This window comes from Rhinopithecus roxellana, chromosome 5 (assembly GCF_007565055.1).
Source record: "Rhinopithecus roxellana isolate Shanxi Qingling chromosome 5, ASM756505v1, whole genome shotgun sequence".
Lineage (NCBI taxonomy): Eukaryota > Metazoa > Chordata > Mammalia > Primates > Cercopithecidae > Rhinopithecus > Rhinopithecus roxellana.
The window spans coordinates 6045040-6066804 of record NC_044553.1 but is presented as its reverse complement, the minus strand read 5'-3'; the positions used below and the strand labels follow the sequence as shown (position 1 = coordinate 6066804).

The 21765-nt window shown below is 41.7% G+C and overlaps 1 protein-coding gene and 1 pseudogene across 1 annotated transcript in view; one reads left to right on the top strand and one right to left on the bottom strand.

The window, feature by feature from the left end:
* POLE2 (DNA polymerase epsilon 2, accessory subunit) overlaps nucleotides 1-21765 on the top strand; it is a 53399-nt gene that overhangs the window by 6971 nt on the left and 24663 nt on the right. The window contains 8 exon segments of the mRNA XM_010389494.2: nucleotides 2521-2596; nucleotides 7901-7978; nucleotides 8099-8192; nucleotides 13059-13133; nucleotides 16270-16353; nucleotides 17548-17604; nucleotides 18033-18081; nucleotides 19303-19375. Of these exon segments, the coding sequence (XP_010387796.2) occupies nucleotides 2521-2596; nucleotides 7901-7978; nucleotides 8099-8192; nucleotides 13059-13133; nucleotides 16270-16353; nucleotides 17548-17604; nucleotides 18033-18081; nucleotides 19303-19375 (586 nt within the window).
* LOC104682758 lies at nucleotides 4418-5327 on the bottom strand (annotated as a pseudogene).

The following is a 21765-nucleotide window of genomic DNA, read 5'->3' as shown; positions in this document are numbered from 1 at the left end:
TTTTTTTTTTTTGGTAAGAGGGGGACAGAGTTTCACTCTGTCGCTGTCGCCTAGGCTGGAGTGCAGTGGCGCGATCTCGGTTCACTACAACCTCCGCCTCCTGGGTTCAAGCGATTTTCCTGGCCCAGCCCCCTAAGTAGCTGGGACTACAGGTGCATGCCACCACACCCGTCTAATTTTTATATTTTTAGTAGAGACAGGGTTTCACCATATTGGTCAGGCTGGTCTTGAACTCCTGACCTCAGGTAATCCACCCACCTTGGCCCCCCAGAGTGCTGGGATTACAGGCGTGAGCCACCACGCCCGGCCCCTCCACTCCTCCTTCGTGTCTTTTTTTGGAAATTCACATCTGTTGAAACACGCCCAAAGAAGCTAGAATGGGACCACCAATACATGTACTAAACCTCTGTTCCACTGTTTTTTTGGTTTTTTTTTTTTTTTTTTTTTTTTTGAGACGGAGTCTCGCTCTGTCGCCTGGGCTGGAGTGCAGTGGCCGGATCTCAGCTCACTGCAAGCTCCGCCTCCCGGGTTTACGCCATTCTCCTGCCTCAGCCTCCGGAGTAGCTGGGACTACAGGCGCCCGCCACCTCGCCCGGCTAGTTTTTTGTATTTTTAGTAGAGACGGGGTTTCACCGTGTTAGCCAGGATGGTCTCGATCTCCTGACCTCGTGATCCGCCCGTCTCGGCCTCCCAAAGTGCGGGGATTATAGGCTTGAGCCACCGCGCCCGGCCCCACTGTTTTATAATTTGCAGTCCATTTCAGCCGTATACCTGGGGGAGTTTTCTGAAAGACCTCTCTATTCAACCTGTCAGTAAAACTGTATCAGCATGTTTCTTCCTGCCACTGCCACACTGCCATAGGGATTCAGGGACCTTTTTGTTAAATACTTAATACCACAAGCATGGGCATGGAAAGAAGAAATGCTCTTGCCCTCGGAAAAAAAGTCTGATATTTATAGCACCCTAAGGATAGAAGCAGGTATGGCTCACTCTCCACTTGATCTTGGTAGCCAAAAGGCTGAGAAGTGCTGAGTTTACTCTTAATGTTATATAGATGCTAGTCTCTTCAATTATATAGGAAGAAACATACTCCGTGATATAGGATAAATGGTTATTATATCTCATTTTCATTCCTAAAGGCAGAATTTTACATATACCTTTACTTAAAAATTCCTTTACATTTGAAAATTTAGAAAATGATACTTGTCTCACGCCTGTAATCCCAGCACTTTGGGAGGCTGAGGCAGGCAGATCACGAGGTCAGGAGATCGAGACCATCCTGGCTAACACGGTGAAACCCCGTCTCTACTAAAAATACAAAAAATTAGCCAGGCGTGGTGGCGGGTGCCTATAGTCCCAGCTACTCAGGAGGCTGAGGCAGGAGAATGGCGTGAACCCAGGAGGTGGAGCTTGCAGTGAGCCAAGATCGCTCCAGTGCACTCCAGCCTGGGTGACAGAGTGAGACTCTGTCTCAAAAAAAAAAAAAAAGAAAAAGAAAATGATACTTGTCTCTGTGTACATTGATTTAAGATGGCACATGGTATTTTGCTTGACAGCATATCAAAGTGATTAAAAGAGCCCACTCTGGAATCAGACCTGGGTTTTTGTTGCTTTCTATCTCTTCTAGTTTTTGGGCAAAATTTTCAACCTCTTAAAGTTGTATTTTCCCTATCTATAAGATATGGGCATTTTAACATCAGTCTTACAGGACATCTACCTAATGGAATAATACTTGTAAATAAAGTACTGAGCATGGTGCCCCACATTTACTCAGTGCTTAATAAGTGGTAGCTGCTATTGTTATTATTGTTACTATCATGCTCATTGAAACTGAGTAGTTATGATGATAAAGTTATACTAATGTAACCTTATTAAAAGTGGGAGCTTAGGGAATTTTTTTTTTTTTTTTTTGAGATAGTATCTCACTCTGTGGCCCAGGCTGGAGTGCCAGTGGCATGATCACAGCTCACTGCAGCCTCCACCTCCCTGGGCTCAGGTGATCCTCCTACCTTGGTCTCCTGAGTATCTGGGACTATAGGCGTGTGGCAACCCACCCAGCTAAGTTTTGTATTTTTTGTAGAGATGGGGTTTCACCACATTGCCTGGGCTGGTCTCAAACTCCTGGGCTCAAGCCATCCTCCTGCCTCGGCCTCCCAAAGTGTTAGGATTGTAGGTGTGAGCCACTGACCCTGGCTCAGAAATGTTCTTATAACTAAACAGGGTTTAGAAAATTAAGGCATTTGATTGTATATTAAGGTATTGTAACTTTGAGTGTGGAAAACTTTGCAGTGAGCTGAGATTATGCCACCGCACTCCAGACTGAGAGTCTGGAGTGGAAAATTAAGGTATTTGAGGTAAGGCTTTTGTTATTGTTCTGACCTAACACTTTTTTTCTCCAAGAACTGTATAATGAGAATCCCAGTATTAATATTTGCAAATTATTTTTGGGAAAAGAGCTGTCTGTGGAAAGAACTAATTTTTTTTTTTTTTTTTAATTTGACTCTGCAATTCTCTTTTCAGTGTCATCAAACATGATTGAACGATCTGTGGTGGAAGCAGCAGTCCAGGAATGCAGTCAGTCTGTTGATGAAACTATGTATGTGGGTATAGTTAACTTTTTTCCTCATAGGAGGTGTTATTGAGCACTTAGTTTTAATTATTATCTTGGAAAATTATTAGTGATCAACATTTCCACAGTGGTTACTGTTGTTATTTCTGTATGTCTTTTTAAATAATGGCTTTCTTTGCAAACCTCATTATTAAATGATTCATCTTTACTGGTTTTTCCTAGGATTTGAAGTTACAATGTTGCTGTACCATTCATTACTAACTTTTGCTGCCTACCCAACCAGTGGATCTGACTTTTTATTCTGTATGCTACAAATGAGTTGAATTGAAATGAATATTCAGAAGTATAATTTACTTTGCTCTTAGGAAAGTACCACGCCCAGAGAAGTTCAGCAACTTTACTTGGTCACATGGTGAATGGCAAATGAGAGTAGGACCTCAGTTTTGTGACTCTACTATCTCATGTTTTTAGGTTTAAGAATTTATATGGCAGTAATTCTTCTGGGTTTTATTTCTGTGAATATCCCTCTTGATATGATACTTCTATCCAAATTCATGGCATTTAACTGGAAGGAAAACACTGGGGAAAATGGGCTGAGAGACAGTTTTAACATTGCCACTTCTTTCCTATTTGGGGTAATAGAGGTGATTGAAAGGAGTCATTATCTTTATTTTAGTCAGAAGTTGTAATCTTCTCCGTGTCAGAACTTGTAACTGCTAAAAAAACAAATAAATAAATAAATACAGAAATTGAGGATTTTTAATTTTAAAAACGCTTGCAAACTCATTTAAAATACTAGTGTGACCAGGCACAGTGGCTCACGCCTATAATCCCAGCACTTTGGGAGGCCAAGGTGGGTAGATCACTTGAGGTCAGGAGTTCAAAACCAGCCTGGCCAACATGGTGAAACCCCATCTCTACTAAAAATACAAAAATTAGTCGGGTGGTAGTGGGATGCACCTGTAATCCCAGCTACTTGGGAGGCTGAGATAGGAGAATCACTTGAGCCTGGGAGGTGGAGGTTGCAGTGAGCTGAGATCATGCCACTACAGTCCAGTCTGGGTGACAGAGTGAGACCCTGTCTCAAAAAATAAAATAAAATAAAATAAATACTAGAGTATAATGAATGTTCCCTAAAGCAATCAATAGAAATTCAAAATGATTATATTAAGGTTTAAGGATTATTATCCTAAAATAGACATTACTCATTGTTTACCCTAAAGTTACCTGTTATTTATTTATTTACTTATTTTCCTCCACATCAATCTGCATTCACTTTATTCTTCTGTTTATACATTCTCCTGCTCCCAGATTTGGAGGCAGAACATAATAATAAGAGCTCAACAGTCCTGCACAGAGCCATGTACCATATCCCATCAGTTTTCCTTTTCCCAACCCCTGTCCCACCCCCACTTAGTAAAGCTCCTTGTCCAGGTGTTGCTCTTGGGGGTAAGAAAGCAGAAAATCAGGCTAGGCACAGTGGCTCATGCTTGTAATCCCAGCACTTTCGGAGGCTGAAGTGGGCAGATCACCTGAGCTCAGGAGTTCGAGACCAGCCTGGCCAACATACAGTGAAACCGCATCTCTACTAAAAAATACAAAAATTAGCTGGGCATGGTGGTGTATGCCTGTAGTCTTAGCTATTTGGGAAGCTGAGGCAGGAGAATCATTTGAACCTGGGAGGCGGAGATTGCAGTGAGCCAAGATCGTGCCACTTTGCTCCAGCCTGGATGACAGACGAAAAAGAAAAAGAAAAAAAAAGAAAGAATGGGTAGAGACTCCAGTGAGGGATGGGAGCCTCTTTCCAAGGCACAAGGGGCTACCTTCTCAACATGGCCACTGCTTCGTTCAGATTTGGGTAGTGTGCTGGCCAGGAGCTGGCGGCTGCAGTACCTCCAGCTGATTGAGGAGACAAGCATTGTGAGGGTGCTGCAGCAGGTCCACAGTGATCACTGAGGCCAGGAGCTGCCACACTCCTGAAGAATGCATGGGGCTTTGTAGGATGCTGTGTTGGTTCTGCACAGCAAGGGCCACACTGTCACGTTTCCTGAACACCATTTCATAAGGGCCTTCCCCAAACATTATGGCATGTATCACACAGCCCAGGGACCAGACATCAGTCTATTCATCAGTGACACTGACTGCTCAGGGAGGAGCTCTAGGGCTCAGTAGGAGATGGTGCACTGCTGGGTCACCTAGTCCTGCAGGGTCAGGGCCTGGTGGGAGACCTTCACTCGAGGCATGTTTGATTCATGGCATCCAAGTCTATTAAAACTGGCTGCCCCTCATCTCCAAGCAAGATACTGGTGGGCTTCAGGTCCCTGTGGGTCTAACCCTTGGTATGAATGGCCTCATGGCTGCTATAGATACCCAGCAGCAGCTGAAAGATTTGATCGTAAGTGAGGAAGTTGCCATCATCCTTCGGCCTTTCTCTCCATTCCACAGTATACCTCTCTTAAAGAATGGAAGCAGCAGCTAGGCCTCATGCTTAGCACCCTGCTCCCTCAGACAGTAAGCCGTGAGGTAAAGGATGTTGGGGTGATTGAAGAGGCGATGCATGTTCTCTTCTTGGCTGGGCCTCCTCCCGGTCCTGCTGCTTGTGACGCAGGATTCACTTTAGGGCGTAGAAGTGTCCATCCTGTAACACCTCCACTAGGTCCACATAGCTGAACCCACCCTCCCCCAGGTTCTGGATGAAGAAATAGCTATTGTCAATGATGACATTTCCCTAAGAGCAGGCACACAGTGTGTGGCCCATGATGTCTCACTCATCCTCCTCAAGGACTGTCTGAGGCAGCCAAAGGGCTCGTCCAGGGTGAGTGGGCTCTTCCAGGCAATGCACTATGCGCCTAGGGATCATGATTCTCATCTAGAGTAAACAGGTCCTGGTGATGCCAGTTCCAACAAGGGTGGGGTCAGGTGCCTTAAAGCCTCAGGACACATAGCAACTACTAGGCTGCTTCCTCCAACCCCAGCCCACCTTTGGGCAGCCCCTGCTCCCACACCTGTCAGGCCTCAAAGGCAGGGCACAGTTTCAGAGGAGGTGCGAGGCTCAGGCCTATCCCTGGCCTCAGTGCGCAGTGCCAGGGTCGGCCAGCCCGCACTCTTCACTGACCTGGCTCAGCTATTTCTGTCAGGCTGTTTATATGTTACAGCCAACCTACATGGAGGTCCAGTGAGGACTGAACGGTGAAGGATTTTTGTACCTTCAGTTGTCAGAATCATTATATCATACCACAATAGAGGCTTTTGTTCTCATAGATGAAGAGATGGCATGAGAAGTTCAATAACTTACTCAGACTGATCCACCAGAAAATAGTGGAGCAGTGTCTGGAGTCTAGGGTTTCCTCAAGTTCACTGATTCTCAGCTACTCTATACTTGTTACCTCTAGGGTAGCATTAACCTTTTTTGATCATTTTCAATTTGGGAGATAAACATATAATTTTAGGAAAGATTTTTAGGTTGGGATATTTATACAATAGTGCTGTGGAAATTTTTAACTTCTTTTAAACATGGTTGTATTATTAAAAGTGTCTGAAATTAAATAATTTTTTTTGGTTTTCCATCTCTAACACTATATATATATTGTATAAGTCTGAAAGATATGGCCAGAATTGGGGGGGGTTCTTTTTCCATTGTATAACTTTTCCTGGGACACTTTTGCATAACATTTTAGATTTGGCAGGATGCGGTGGCTCACGCCTGTAATTCCAGCACTTTGGGAGGCCAAAGCAGGCAGATCATGAGGTCCGGAGTTTAAGACCAGCCTGGCCAACACAGTGAAATCTCGTCTCTACTAAAAATACAAAAATTAGCTGGGCGTGGTGGAGGGCGCCTGTAATCCCAGCTACTTGGGAGGCTGACGCAGGAGAATTGCTTGAACCCAGGAGGCAGAGGTTGCAGTGAGCCGAGATTGTACCACTGCACTCCAGCCTGGGTGACAGAAGTAGACTCCATCTCAGACAAACAAGCAAGTAACAAACAAAAAAAATTTAGATTTTTAAAATTGTTGGGGTTGGGCATGGTGGCTCATGCCTGTAATTCCAGCACTTTGGGAGGCTGAGGCAGGTGGATCACTTGAGGTTAGGAGTTTGAGACCAGCCTGGCCCCTATGGCAAAACCCTTTCTCTACTAAAAATACAAAAATTAGCTGGGTGTGGTGGCACATACCTGTAATCCCAGCTACTTGAGAGGCGGGAGAATTGCTTGAGGCCAGGAGGAAGAGGTTGCAGTGAGCCAAGATCACACCCCAGCCTGGGCATCAGAGTGAGACTGTCTCAAAAAACAAAACAAAAACAAGAAAAATTGTTGGAACTTAATCATATCCTTTGATAATACTGTAGCTCATGGCTGGGCATGGTGGCTTATGCCTACAATCCAGCACTTTGGGAGGCTGAAGCAGGCGGATCACCTGAGGTTGGGAGTTAGTGACCAGCCTGACCAACATGAAGAAACCCCGCCTTTGTTAGAAATACAAAATTAGCCGGGCGTGGTGGTGCATGCCTGTAATCCCACCTACTCGGGAGGCTGAGGCAGCAGAATCTCTTGAACCCTGGAGGCGGAGGTTGTGATGAGCCAAGATCGACCCATTGCACTCCAGCCTGGGCAACAAGAATGAAACTCCGTCTCAAACAACAACAACAACAACAACAACAACAACAACAACAACAACACTGTAGCTCATAAAAGTAGAGATTTCTTTAAGATGTGACTATTGTTTATATAATTGTTCTTTTTCAACAGATGAAATTCTTACCTGGAAGTTAACTTGATTAATTTTTTTTTCTCGTGAGTTTTGACAATGCTTTCTTGTCCCTTGAGATGAAAATGCACAAGCTAAACATTTTACCTCCATAGTACTTTTGATACTACAAGAAATTGTGGGCCGGGCATGGTGGCTCACATCTGTAATCCCAGCACTTTGGGAGGCCAAGGTGAGTGGATCTCCTGAGGTCAGGAGTTTGAGACCAGCCTGACCAACATGGAGAAACCCCATCTCTACTAAGAATACAAAATTAGCTGGACATGGTGGTGCATGCCTGTGATCCCAGCTACTTGGGAGACTGAGGCAGGAGAATCACTTGAACCCGGGAGGCAGAGGTTGCGGTGAGCCGATATCATGCCATTGCACTCTAGCCTGGGCAACAATAGCGAAACTCTGTCTTAAAAAAAAAAAAAAGAAAAAGAAAAAGAGAACGAAATTGTGTGCCTGGCCTGAGAAAATGTGAAAAGTATGTTATTACAAAGACTTATAATGCAAGTTATCATGTTCACCTAGAGTACTTATGTTTTTAGTAAATCAGGTCTGTGTTTTGTGGGATGTTTTTCAGAGAGCACGTTTTCAATATCATAGGAGCATTTGATATTCCACGCTTTGTATACAATTCAGAAAGAAAAAAATTTCTTCCGTAAGTATGCCATCCACTGATTTTAAGTTAATTTCAAATGTTTTTTCCAGAAGGTATATAGTCTCTTGCTTCACTTTTGGCTCACCTTTGTGTATTATGATAGTCATTCTTTTTTTCTAGTCTGTTAATGACCAACCACCCTGCACCAAATTTATTTGGAACAGCAAGAGATAAAGCAGAGCTGTTTCGTGAGCGATATACCATTTTGCACCAGGTAAGTTTGGTAGCGGGCGGAGGGGAGGATACTAGGTAAACGGAGAGAAAAAGAGACTGTTTCAGTTAGGGAAATCTCAGGGATGTTTAATGAATGGAATTTTGTGGTCCAAAGTTGGTCATTCAATAAACTGTTGTTGAGATTTCTGTGATTGAGACCATGTAGAAGATACAGAGATGAAAAAGCTATTTTCCCCTTAACGACAATGATGATGGTAAAAATAGTAGTTACCATTTAATACATGATATGCCAGTTAGCACTTAACATACATTATTTACCTCATTTAATCCTCATAATACTAATATATGTGTAAATGCTATTATTATCCCCATTTTACAGATGAGGAAACTGAGGCTTAAGGAAGTTTAGTAACTTGCCTATAGATCACATATAGTAAGACATGATTTCAATCCAGCCTGACTCTAAAGCCCAGCCATTGCCTACTATACTTTACTACCTTCAAATAGCTTACAGTCTATGGGATAGACTGTAGCTGGGATAGCTTATGTCTATGAATAGACATTTGTGCAAATATATAAAGTAGAATTTTATACGTGCTATAAAAGAGATACAAACAATGTATTCAATAAAAGAATCAGGGAAGGCTTCAAGGAAATGATGGCATTTGGCATGGACCTAGATTGCTTTAATCTTGTGGAAATGGGGAAAGGGTGGTGGTGATTGTGAACAAAGGTACAGCAAAAAATAGACTCTGTGCAGGAAATGATGAGAAAATCAGGAGTAGCATGGGATCAGTTTGGAAAGGCAAGTGGGAGCCAAATTGTAGGAGCACTTTGGATGCCACCCTTGGGAGTTGGGACTGTTCTCCTTATGCGAGGTGCTTTGGAATACCAGAGAAAATCGCAGCCAGGTTTTTTGAGTGCTTCCTCCACCAGCAGATATGGGGATGACTTAAGAGTGTGAGAGAAGCCTTCTAGAAGTCTGTGCTATTAGTCTTGGCATAAATGATAGCCTGGACGAAGGAAGTGGCAAGGGGTGTAGAATGAGGGCATCACACTCAAGCAGCAGAAACTATAAGCACATGGTGACTGTCTGGATGTGAAGGAGAATGGAGGGGGTGAAGAATCAGAGATGAGTAAGGCCTGGAGTCTGAGAGAGTAGAATATAGAATAATACGTTAAACAGGAAAAAGAGAATGTTTGTAGAAGGTGATGGCAGTTTCTGTTTTAAGCATTTGAGTTAAGATTGCCAGGAGAAGTAAAGTGTACATCTGGAGCTAAGGAAAGAGAGCTGGTAGCATGAGAGATTTGGGAGCATCTGCATAGAGTAAAAAATGGAACTGCAAGGACGAGACCCTGGCAGAAAGAGAAGTGACAAAAAGAGAAGAGGGAGGCTAGGCACGATGGCTCACGCCTGTAATCCCAGCACTTTGGGAGGCTGAGGCGGGTGGATCACCTGAGGTCGGGATCTCGAGACCAGTCTGACCAACATGAAGAAACCGTGTTTCTACTAAAAATACAAAATTAGCCAGGCATGGTGGCGCATGCCTGTAGTCCCAGCTACTCGAGAGGCTGAGGCAGGAGAATCGCTCGAACCCGGAAGGCGGAGGTTGTGGTGAGCCGAGATGGCGCCATTGCACTCCAGCCTGGGCAACAAGAGCGAAACTCCATTTCAAAAAAAAAAGAAAAAAGAGAGAAGAGGGGAAGAGGATAGATAGAACTTGGGGGCCAGGCGAGGATGGTGTTATATGGCAGAAGCACAAGAAGGCTTCAAGGAGGAACAGATGGTCAGCAGTAAGTTAAATAAAGGTCGAAAAGAATGATCCTTGAGGAAACAGTATCCTCTGCTGCTTTCATTGCTGACATAGTGTTGCCAGGTTAATCTGCCCAAAGTGTAGCTCTGACCACCTCATGGGTTTTGCACAGAAGTCTTTCAAGGAAATTCACTGCCTATTCAATGCAGATTATCCTTAATATGTAAGATCTTCTCTTACACATAATTGGCCTAATCTCTACTTTTCCTGTAGTCATACTCTGTGCTGGAGCCAAAACTGAAACATGGAATTATTGTTTCTGTTTCTTTCACTACTTCTGTGACTTTGTTTATCCTGTAGACTGCTCTTCCCTCTTACCTCCACTGTTGAAACCGTCCTAATTTTGGAAGGCTCTTCTCAGATTCCTCCTTTCTGGAGCCCTTCTTGATCTTCAGTTGGATGCAATCTTTTTCTTTTTTATTTTATTTTTGAGATGGAGTCTCACTCTGTTGCCTAGGCTAGAGTGCAGTGGTGCAAACTTGGCTCACTGCAACCTCTGCCTCCTGGGTTCAAGTGATTCTTCTTCCTCAGATTCCCAAGTAGCTGGGATTATAGGCACATACCACTACACTCAGTTAACTTTTTTATTTTAGTAGAGACGGGGTTTCACCACATTGGCCAGGCTGGGCTCGAACTCCTGACCTCAAGTGATCTGCCCACCTCAGCCTCCCAAAGTGCTGGGATTACAGGCCTGAGCCACCATGCCTAGCTGAATGCAGTCTCTTTCTGCTTGAACCAAGTAGTATGTCTTTTTTTTTTTTTTTTTTTTTTTCCTGAGACAGAGTCTTACTCTGTTGCCCAGGCTGTAGTGCAATGGCGCAATCTCGGCTCACTGCAACCTCTGCCTCCCAGGTTCAAGAGATTTTCCTGCCTCACTCTCCTGAGTAGCTGGGACTACAGGCACGTGCCACAACACCCGGCTAAGTTTTTGTATTTTTAGTAGAGACGGGGTTTCACTGTGTTAGCCAGGATGGTCTCCATCTCCTGACCTCGTGATCCACCTGCCTCGGCCTCCCGAAGTGTTGGTATCACAGGCGTGAGCCACTGAGTCCAGCCGAGTAGTACATCTTTTATGTCACTGACTGGACTTGGCCCTACCTTGCATTTGAGGTGTTTACCCTGTGATTAGACTGTGAATTCCTTGTTTATCTCCTCTGCCACATTTGGCACTGTCCTTTATACAAAGAAGGTGCTTAGTAAACACCATATTTCTTTTTCTTAAGTATGTTTTGAAGTCTATTCTGTTATTGTGGGTGTGCCACTTATCCCTTCTGAGCCTCATTTATTCATCTGTGAAATAAACAGGTTGAAGTTCAGTCCATTCATATTTTCATTGCAGTTATCTTCCAGAAAATCAATCTGATGTTTTCATTATCCTACTTCAAAATCTTTGTTTCTCATTGTCTATACGACAAACTTCTTGGCTGGGCATACACAGTTTGTATTGTCAGGGCTTTTTGAGTTGGAGGTTACGGAAACTCAAACTGATTAAAACTGAAAAAGGAATATATTGGTTTAGCTTGTATTATGAAGTCTAGAAGTCCACCAGTTTCAAGCCTGGCTGGATCCAGGTGTTCACACAATATCAGGAGGCATCTGTCTCTTTCCATGTCCCACCTCTTTTAAAAAATTGATTTTACTTTCAAATAGGTTCTCCCTATAAAGTGACAAAGATCTCCACTAGTAGCCTTAGCAACTCTTGGAAAGAGAGTTCCTCTTTTCTAATAGTTCTAGCAAAAGTCTTGAATCTGTCTTTTTTGAGCCTACCTTGAAGCACTTGCTCATCCTTGAACCAATCACTGGCCAAAAGGATGGAGTACTTTCACTTTCTAGGCCTTGAATTCCTATCTATAGAAAGGGGAAGGGGTATCAATCCTACCTAAACTATATGGACTGAGAGTTGGGGAGGGAAGTATCCCCACATGGATCTTACTAATCTCTGGCCTTGTCTGCACTCCATAATTCAACTGTATTAAACTTTGCATAGCTTCCTAAATACTCTAACTCTGATGATTTCTCTGCCTGAAATGCTGTGGGGTTTTTTTGTTTTTTTTTTTTGTTTGTTTTTTTTGAGACAGAGTTTCGGTCTTGTTGCCCAGGCAGGAGTGCAGTGGCACGATCTCAGCTCACTGCAATCTCTGCCTCCCAGATTCAAGCAATTCTCCTACCTCAGCCTCCTGAGTAGCTGGGATTACAGGCACCTGCCACCATACCGAGCTAATTTTTGTATTTTTGGTACAGACGGAGTTTCACTTTGTTGGCCAGGCTGGTCTCGAACTCCTGACCTCAGGTGATCCGTCCTCCTTGGCCTCCCAAAGTGCTGGGATTACAGGCGTGAGCCACTGTGCCTGGCCCTGAAATGTCTTATCTCAGCCTCCTTTTCTTTCTTTCTTTTTTTTTTGAGACAGAGTCTCGCTGTGTCACCCAGGCTGGAGTGCAGTGGCGCGATCTTGGCTCACTGCAAGCTCCACCTCCCGGGTTCATGCCATTCTCCCGCCTCAGCCTCGGAGTAGCTGGGACTACAGGCGCCTGCCACCACGCCCGGCTAATTTTTTGTATTTTTAGTAGAGACAGGGTTTCACCGTGTTAGCCAGGATGGTCTCGATCTCCTGACCTCATGATCCGCCCGCCTCGGCCTCCCAAAGTGCTGGGATTACAGGTTTGAGCCACCGCGCCCAGCCTCCTTTTGTTTCTTACTATCCAAACCTTATTTATCATCTGGGCTGTTGTTCAATGGCCCCTTTGGCCTGGGGTACAGTCAGCCCTCACAGTACTTTGTTGTGTGGTGGCACTTCTCTTTCAGTAGCCCCAGTGCTCTCAGAGTGACACTTGGTTGTTCTTCATACCCTCAGTCTACAATGTGCTGCTGCCATACGCACAATAGACCTTTAAAATTTTTACTTTTATTTTTTTAATTTTAAAACTTATATTACTAGATATTTGTATGTTAAATTATGTGGGTTTTCAAATCTGTTGAGAATAAGTAATAGAGACATTAGTTTAAGGACAATGTTTCATCAGGACACTATTTTAGTGAATCTTATGTTTAAATGTCTGTTTCAGGAATTCATGTGAATCTTTCTTTTTTATAGAGGACCCACAGGCATGAATTATTTACTCCTCCGGTGATAGGTTCTCACCCTGATGAAAGTGGAAGCAAATTCCAGGTTAGAACATTATTCTAGTTATGTAGGGGATATAAGTGTATAAGTTTAATATTTGTTGCTTAATTCTAATTCGTTGAATTTTAAATGAAAATAAACTACTGGTAACTGTTTAGCTAACTGGACTGGCTGCATGCCCACTTTTGATATAGTCCATTCCTAGAGTCCTGTGTCCCACAAATCTCTAACAGAAGCTACTGCTTCCTTTGAGAAGGCCCTGATCCAATGCTAGCCCCAGATACACTCTGGCCTCCAAGATAGCTTCCTAGCCCATTTGGATACTACACTGGCTTTCTGATAACTTTTCAACATTTCTTTTCTTGCCCTCACTCATCCCTTAGTGACCATAGCACTGAGGAACTCAAATACTGGTTTCTTGCCCAACTCATCCCTCGTGACCACACACACAGTTATTGAACTAGAATGTGTTACATTGGTTGAAGTGAAAACTTTACTTAAGGTACTAAGGAAACAACATTTATAGAATGAATGTGAGAACACAAATGGATCCCACAACCTGGGCAACATAGCAAGACCTCATCTTTACAAACAATAAAAAACATTAGCCAGGCATGGTGGTGTGCACCTGTGGTCCCAGCTACCTGAGAGGCTGAGGTGGGAGGATGACTTGAGCTTGGGAGATTGAGGCTGCAGTGAGCTGAGATCATGCCACTGTACTCCAGCCTGGGTGACAGTGTAAGGACCCCCTCAAACAAACAAACAAAACTTTTATTAGAGTATAAATTAGGTTTTAGAAATTGGCATTACTTATATTTCCCTACCAAAGATCATCTATATGTTTTCTATATTAGGTTTTCTCTGGCAACTGAGATGCCCATAGCCCAGGAGCCTTTTCCCTCGTCTCCTCTTTGACAAAGCAATTTTAAGGCTTAACTAAATAATTACTCTTTTCGAACTGTCTAATTCTGTATCTGTGATGGCACATACCCTACTTAAATTACATTTATCTACCTGTATGATAATATCCCTTTACAGATTGCAAAAACGATGTGCTAAAAAATACTGTTATTTTTACTTCTCCTGTGTTGTTTAAGGTCTCTTTTTTTTTTTCTTTTGATAGAGACATGAGGTCTCGTGATGTTGCCCAGGCTGGTCTTGAACTCCTGGCCTCAAATGATCCTCCTGCCCCAGCCTCCTGAGTAACTAGGACAATAGGTGTGCACCACTACACTTGGCTAGGTTCTTTTCCCTTCCCTTCCCCCTTCCCCCTTTCCCTTTTCTTTCCTTTCTTTCTGACAGTCTTGCTCTGTCACCCAGGCTGTAGTACAGTAGTGCAATCTTGGCTCACTGCAACCTCCTCTTCCCAGGTTCAAGCAATTCTGCCTCAGTCTCTTGAGTAGCTGGGATTATATGTGCACATCACCGTGCCTAACTAATTTTTTTGCGTTTTTAGTAGAGATGGTGTTTTGCCATGTAGGCCAGGCTGGTCTTGAACTCCTGACCTCAAGTGATCCATCCGCCTCAGCCTCCCAAAGTGCTGGGTTTACAGGTGTGAGCCACCACGCCCAGCCCTACGTTCATATTTTTTAAGAGTAACTCCAGTATTAAATGTTAATGTGATTATTATGGAACGATAGGATTGTATAAGTTTTTATTTCTTTCTTGTCTATATTTTAAATTTTTTTCTATAGTAAACATGAATTATTTGTAATAAAAAAACAAAGATAAAACATAAAGATAAAAGAAGCTCCACTTGGTAATTTCTATAAATATGAAAACTTATATATCCTTTTATCTAGCAATTGTGTTTCTAGAATGTGTAGAACTTTATTCAACAGTTATTATCTGTAGCTGGATGCAGTGGCTAGTGCCGGTAATCATGGAGACTCAGGGGGCTGTGGTGGAAGGATCACTTGAGCCCAGTTGAAGGCTGCAGTGAGGTATGAGAGTGCCACTGCACTCCAGCCTGGGCAATGTGAGACCCCATCTCAAAAAAAAAAAAAGAGAAAAGTTTCTATCGCTGTTGTGGGCCAAAGAAAGGTGCACAGAAATATTAAAAATTGTTTTTATTAGTAGAAAACTGGGAACAACTTAAATGTCCTTTAATAGGAGTTTGATGAAATAAATGGTCATATGTATAATATAGATATCTCTATTCTTTAAACAGAAGGAAATTTATATGTAGAAAAATGGAAAGCTATCTCAGATATTAACTTCAAAAAGTTAAGTTGAAGAATAGTACATATACTATGATTTCATCTTTGTGAATAAACTGTATAGGTGTGTGTCATAAATTATGTATGTATTTACATATATTTAGGATTACATACAGAAAAAGTTGGAAAGGATTTTTATTTGTTTATTTATTTATTTTTATTTATTTATTTTTTTTGAGATGTAGTCTTGCTCTGTTGCCCAGGCTGGAGTGCAGTGGCACGATATCAGCTCACTGTAAGCTCTGCCTCCTGGGTTCACGCCATTCTCCTGCCTCAGCCTCCTGAGTAGCTGGGACTACAGGCGCCCACCACTACGCCCGGCTAATTTTTTGTATTTTTAGTAGAGACGGGGTTTCACTGTGGTCTCGATCTCCTGACCTTGTGATCTGCCCGCCTTGGCCTCCCAAAGTGCTGGGATTACATGTGTGAGCCACTGCGCCCGGGTGGAAAGGATTTTTTACAATGGTGTCCCAATTTTTACTACCTTGAACTTTCTGATTAGAAAAAAAGATCAGATTGAGAATGTAAATAATAATGAGAGCCTTTTAAAATACTAAGTAAAATTAGAATATATATTTTTAAATAGCTTGCTAATTTTCAAAAGGTACTGTTCAAATAAAATAAAATTGATATCTTTTCTATATTTGAAAAATAAATGTACTTATCATTATTCGGAATGATAGGGTGTGGATTCCGTCATTGGTAGGAGCCTGAGTTGATGTGGTGTTTCTTTAGGCATGATTCTTCTAGGCCATCATACACTTGATCTTACAGCTTTTTTGTAGGACAAAATTAAACATCCTAAGTTTAATTTTACAACTTTATTTCCATTTTATTTGATTTTCTACTGTAAAGTAGCTATAAATGCTGAAATGTGTACCCCAAATTTACTTATTTATAAAAGTTTAGTTTCTTGAAAGAATGTATTTATAGTCTTTAAAATTTATTTTGTTTTATTTTAGCTTAAAACAATAGAAACCTTATTGGGTAGTACAACCAAAATCGGAGATGTGATTGTTCTTGGAATGATAACGCAGTTAAAAGAGGTAACTTAATAAACATCAAACTTTTAGTTTTGGCCTTGGATTGATGAAATGTCGGTTACATAGAACATTTTTGTGGCGGGCACAGGAATGTACTCTTTATTGAAAACTCGCCTCACGAACAGAACAATATTGGAATAGTGGTAATATAAGGAAATAGTATCATCATGTTAGAAGCCTTGGAATGAGGATAAATAATGGCTGTTGGCCAGGCACGGTAGCTCACGCCTGTAATCCCAGCCACTTTGGGAGTCCGAGGCGGGCGGATCACCTGAGGCCAGGAGTTCGAGACCAGCCTGACCAACATGGAGAAACCCTGTCTCTACTAAAAGTACAAAATTAGCCGGGTGTGGTGGCACATGCCTATAATCCCAGCTACTCTGGAGGCTGAGGCAGGAGAATTGCTTGAACCCAGGAGGTGGAGGTTGCAGTTAGCCGAGATGGTGCCATTGCGCTCTAGCCTGGGCAACAAGAGCAAAACTTTGTCTCAAAATAAATAAATAAATAAATAAAATAAAATAATGGCTGTTCAGCAGAGAAACCCATTTCCTGTCTCCATAGGGCCTGTTTTACAATGATGTAAAAATTAGGTCATGTACATTTTCATATTAGACTTTTTGTTAAATAAACTTTTGTAATAGTCAAAAAAAAAAAAACATAAAAAAACAAAAAACAGAAAACAAAAACACAAAAAACTTTTCTCAGTTACCAAGTGTCTTTTTCGTTTGTGTTTGGTTTCCTGAGTAGACATCAGGACAGAGTGTCTTGTCCGGGAGCCCAGTTTGCATAGCCTGAAATTAGGCCCCTAGTGACCTCTGGATAAACAGAGAGTACTGGGTTTCTGAACAAGCAATCTGCAGAGTATGTGCTGGTCACTTGGCGATGCTGTTGGCTGTCTTAGAAGGTACCTGGGGAGACCCTCCCCATGGCAGACATTGAGTGTCCCTCTTGCCATTTCTTATCTGTAGGAGTCATTCTCCATTTTGTACCTGTGAGGAGTCAGAATCTCAGTTAAGTGATTAGTCTGGGGTTATCAGACTAGTAAATGGAAGAGCCTGGACTAGAAATAATAGCTGATTTTTAAAATCCACTTTTCTCTCGACTGTATTCTGTTGTCAAACTTGTAGTTTAATTTTTTTGTCATAGTTTTCATTGTTACATAAATGTGGATTTATTTCTTTTCATTTTTTTTTTTAGGGAAAATTTTTTCTGGAAGATCCTACTGGAACAGTACAACTAGACCTTAGTAAAGCTATATCCTTCACTTGTATTTTTTAAAATCTGCATTACGTGAATTGGGGAAATTGACTATATATCCTTCTAAAATTTACCTATTTGGGTTCTCAATGTAACTTCTCTATGTTGCTGGTATAGGAATATAGAGATATAATCCTAAACAGAGACAGAACAACTTTAATTTCCTCTTATTTGAAGAATCTAGACAAATGACTGATGAAGTTTATATCATGGTAAGAATGATCCACCTTGTCAATATTACCAAGAATTAAACATGAGGACATTTAAACCTAAATTTTTTAAAGCTCTTTCTAAGCTGTGGTCTATTCACAGTTTCAAATGGGAAGTCTTTGAATTTATTATTTAGAAGCCTTGTTGGTCTCAAAATGTATGTTGACTTTATTACTGCCTCAAGAATAGAATTATTTTCCTCAGCTGTTGTGTACCAGTTCCACAGTGGTTTATACACAGAGGCATGCTTTGTCTTAGCAGAAGGTAAGTCAGTATACTTTGTTACTGTCCTCCTTCTCATTCTCCAGTAAAACTATTTCTGCTTTGGGTAAAATATGTTAACATGATATAATTTGGGATACCATTAATTAGAAGAGCATATTTTTGGCAAAATAACTGTTAATGGGCTAATAGAAATCTTTCTGGGGTGATGAAAATGTTCTGAAATTAGATAGTAATGGCTACACAACTTATGAATATACTAAAAATCACCAAACGACACACTTTTTTTTTTTTGAGACAGAGTCTCACTATGTCACCTAGGCTAGAGTGCGGTGGTGCGATCTCGGCTCACTGCAACCTCCGCCTCCTGGGTTCAAGCGATTCTTATGCCTCAGCCTTCCGAGTAGCTGGGATTACAGGTGCATGCCACCATGCCTGACTAATTTTTTTGTATTTTAGTAGAGACGGGGTTTCACCATGTTGCCTAGGCTGGTTTCAAACTCCTGAGCTCAGGCAATCCACCTGTCTTGGCCTCCCGAAGTGCTGGGATTACAGGCGTGAGCCTTGCCCGGCCTGAATTATGCACTTTTTTTTTGTTTGTTTGTTTTTTGAGATGGAGTCTCACTTTGTTGCCCAGGCTGGAGTGCAATGGCACAATCTCGGCTCACTGCAAGCTCCACCTCCTGGGTTCATGCCATTCTCCTGCCTTGGCCTCCCTAGTAGCTGGGACTACAGTTGCCTGCCACTACACCTGGTTAATTTTTTTTTTTTTTTTTTTTGTATTTTTAGTAGAGATGGCGTTTCACCATGTTAGCCAGGATGGTCTCAATCTCCTGACCTTGTGATCTACCCGCCTCAGCCTCCCAAAGTGCTGGGATTACAGGCGTAAGCCACCGCGCCCGGCCCTGAATTATATACTTTTAAAGGGTGAATTGTATAGTATGTGAATGATATCTCAATAAAGTTGAAAAAAACACTTAATTTTATATAGGCCATAAAATGAAACATTTCCTAATATGTATTTCAACACGTACTGCCAAACTGAAAAGTGAAAAGTTATGAATCTGTTTCTATTTAATGAACTTTATAAGTTGAGACTCTCTGTGGATCTAAAGTTGTTGTGTGGTTCATTGAGGCTGGCAACCTCTGTAATTAGTTCACAGGGCATGAGACTAGCCTGGCATTACTGCTTTGTTGTAACATAATTTTGTCTTTTCAAACACAGAGGATTAGACAAATGAAAGTTATGTTACTTTTTTTCAGGTTGGTTTGAAGATCAAGTGTTTCATGTCAATGCCTTTGGATTTCCACCCACTGAGCCCTCTAGTACTACTAGGTATTAAAATGTTTGGTTTATACTCTACGGGAATTTGATAATGCTGGCAGGATTGAGTGTAAGATAGTACGTCATATCTCAGTTACTACAAGGTGTCAGGCTTTGTGTCAAAATGGAAAGAGCAATGGAAAATGAGAATTAGAAGACTGGGTTTTATATGTAATGTGAAAACTCACAGATTGGCCAAAGATTAGTTGCAATACCGTCTTTGTACTTCAGCTTTAACTGGGAAAGATTTCCAGTCTATCTGTTTTATCTTTGGGGTTGATGAGAAGTTCAAGTGAGATAAGAGAGATAGAATAACACTTAGAAGAATATAATTCCATGTTAATATAAAATTCTCACTTTTATATTCTAATGAACAAAAGTTATGTGAGGTAGCTTATAGCTCCTTAATATAAGTAAAAGCATCATAATATTAGAGCTATTCCAAAATGGCCTTCTCTTAGAGGAAATGAGCTCCCTGTCACTTGAGTTATTTGGGCAGAGGCTGTATGATAGTATAAAAGTTGTACTTGGTGGCTCATGGGTTGAAAGTAGTCTATAGACCTTTCTTTTCTTCTCCCCACTTTGAGGTGTTTAAAAACATTTTGAGTTAGTTTCCATTGTATAAAAATTAGAAGATTTCTCATAAAGGTCTAGGTTTTGGAGTTCTCTTTTAACAGTAGGATCTGGCAATAGAGTGCCTGAATTCTCACATGGCAAAAACTAAACTGCAGTGGTTGCCCACTTTGGGCAGGGCAGGTATGTCTGCCCTAGTTACTGTCAGTGGACTGCTGCTTTGCTATTTGGTGTTATCTTTTTGGAGCCTGTAAGCATTCGAGTTTGCCACCTCTGGGGGAATTAAAGTAGTTGACTTCTAATCATGAGATTCTATATGATGGTGATGATATCAAAAGGAAGCATAAGGATTAAGATTTTAGTTTTATCAGGAGGCAGAGGTTGCAGTGAGCTGAGATTGCGCCGCTTCACTCCAGCCTGGCAACAGAGCGAGACTCCATCTCAACAACAACAACAACAACAAAGATTTTAGTTTTAGTATGCCTGTATAAATTCAGGATGCAAAGGCAACATTTTCTGGCTGGGAGTTGACTGGCAGGGCAGCCTTTGCAGAGCATCTACTCTTCCTGTTGAAGTAACTAAGGGAAAGGTACTGATCTTGCTAAGGAGAACAGAAGCCCTAATCAAGCCAATCTCACCTCGATTTGAGTGCTTTTGGTGCAGTTTGTGGCTTTTTCCAATATGGTAAGTTTCCTTTGGAATATGTTTAGAGCAAAATTGCCATTGTTGTGTTTTGTTTGTTTGTTTTTTTTTTAATTATACTTTAAGGTCTAGGGTACATGTGCACAATGTGCAGGTTTGTTACATATGTATACATGTGCCATGTTGGTGTGCTGCACCCATTAACTCGTCATTTACATTAGGTATATCTCCTAATGCTATCCCTCCCCCAGGCCCCCACTCCACAACAGGCCCCGGTGTGTGATGTTCCCCACCCTGGGTCCAAGCGTTCTCATTGTTCAATTCCCACCTATGAGTAAGAACATGCGGTGTTTGGTTTTCTGTCCTTGCGATAGTTTGCTCAGAATGATGGTTTCCAGCTTCATCCATGTCCTCAAAAAGGACATGAACTCATCCTTTTTTATGGCTGCATAGTATTCCATGGTGTATATGTGCCACATTTTCTTAATCCAGCCTATCATTAATGGACATTTGGGTTGGTTCCAAGTCTTTGCTATTGTGAATAGTGCTACAGTAAACATACGTGTGCATGTGTCTTTATAGCAGCATGATTTATAATCCTTTGGATATATACCCAGTAATGGGATGGCTGGGCCTAATGGTATTTCTAGTTCTAGATCCTTGAGGAATCGCCACACTGTCTTCATAATGGTTGAACTAGTTTACAGTCCCATTAACAGTGTAAAAATGTTCCTATTTTTCCACATTCTCTCCAGCACCTATTGTTTCCTGACTTTTTAATGATTGCCATTCTAACTGGTGTGAGATGGTATCGCATTGTGGTTTTGATTTGCATTTCTCTGATAGCCAGTGACGATGAGCATTTTTTCATGTGTCTGTTGGCTGCATAAATATCTTCTTTTGAGAAGTGTCTGTTCATATCCTTTGCCCACTTTTTGATGGGGTTGTTTGATTTTTTTCTTGTAAATTTGTTTAAGTTCTCTGTAGATTCTGGATATTAGCCCTTTGTCAGATGGGTAGATTGTAAACATTTTCTCCCATTCTGTAGGTTGCCTGTTCACTTGAATGGTAGTTTCTTTTGCTGTGCAGAAGCTCTTTAGTGTAATTAGATCCCATTTGTCAATTTTGGCTTTTGTTGCCATTGCTTTTGGTGTTTTAGTCATGAAGTCCTTGCCCATGCCTATGTC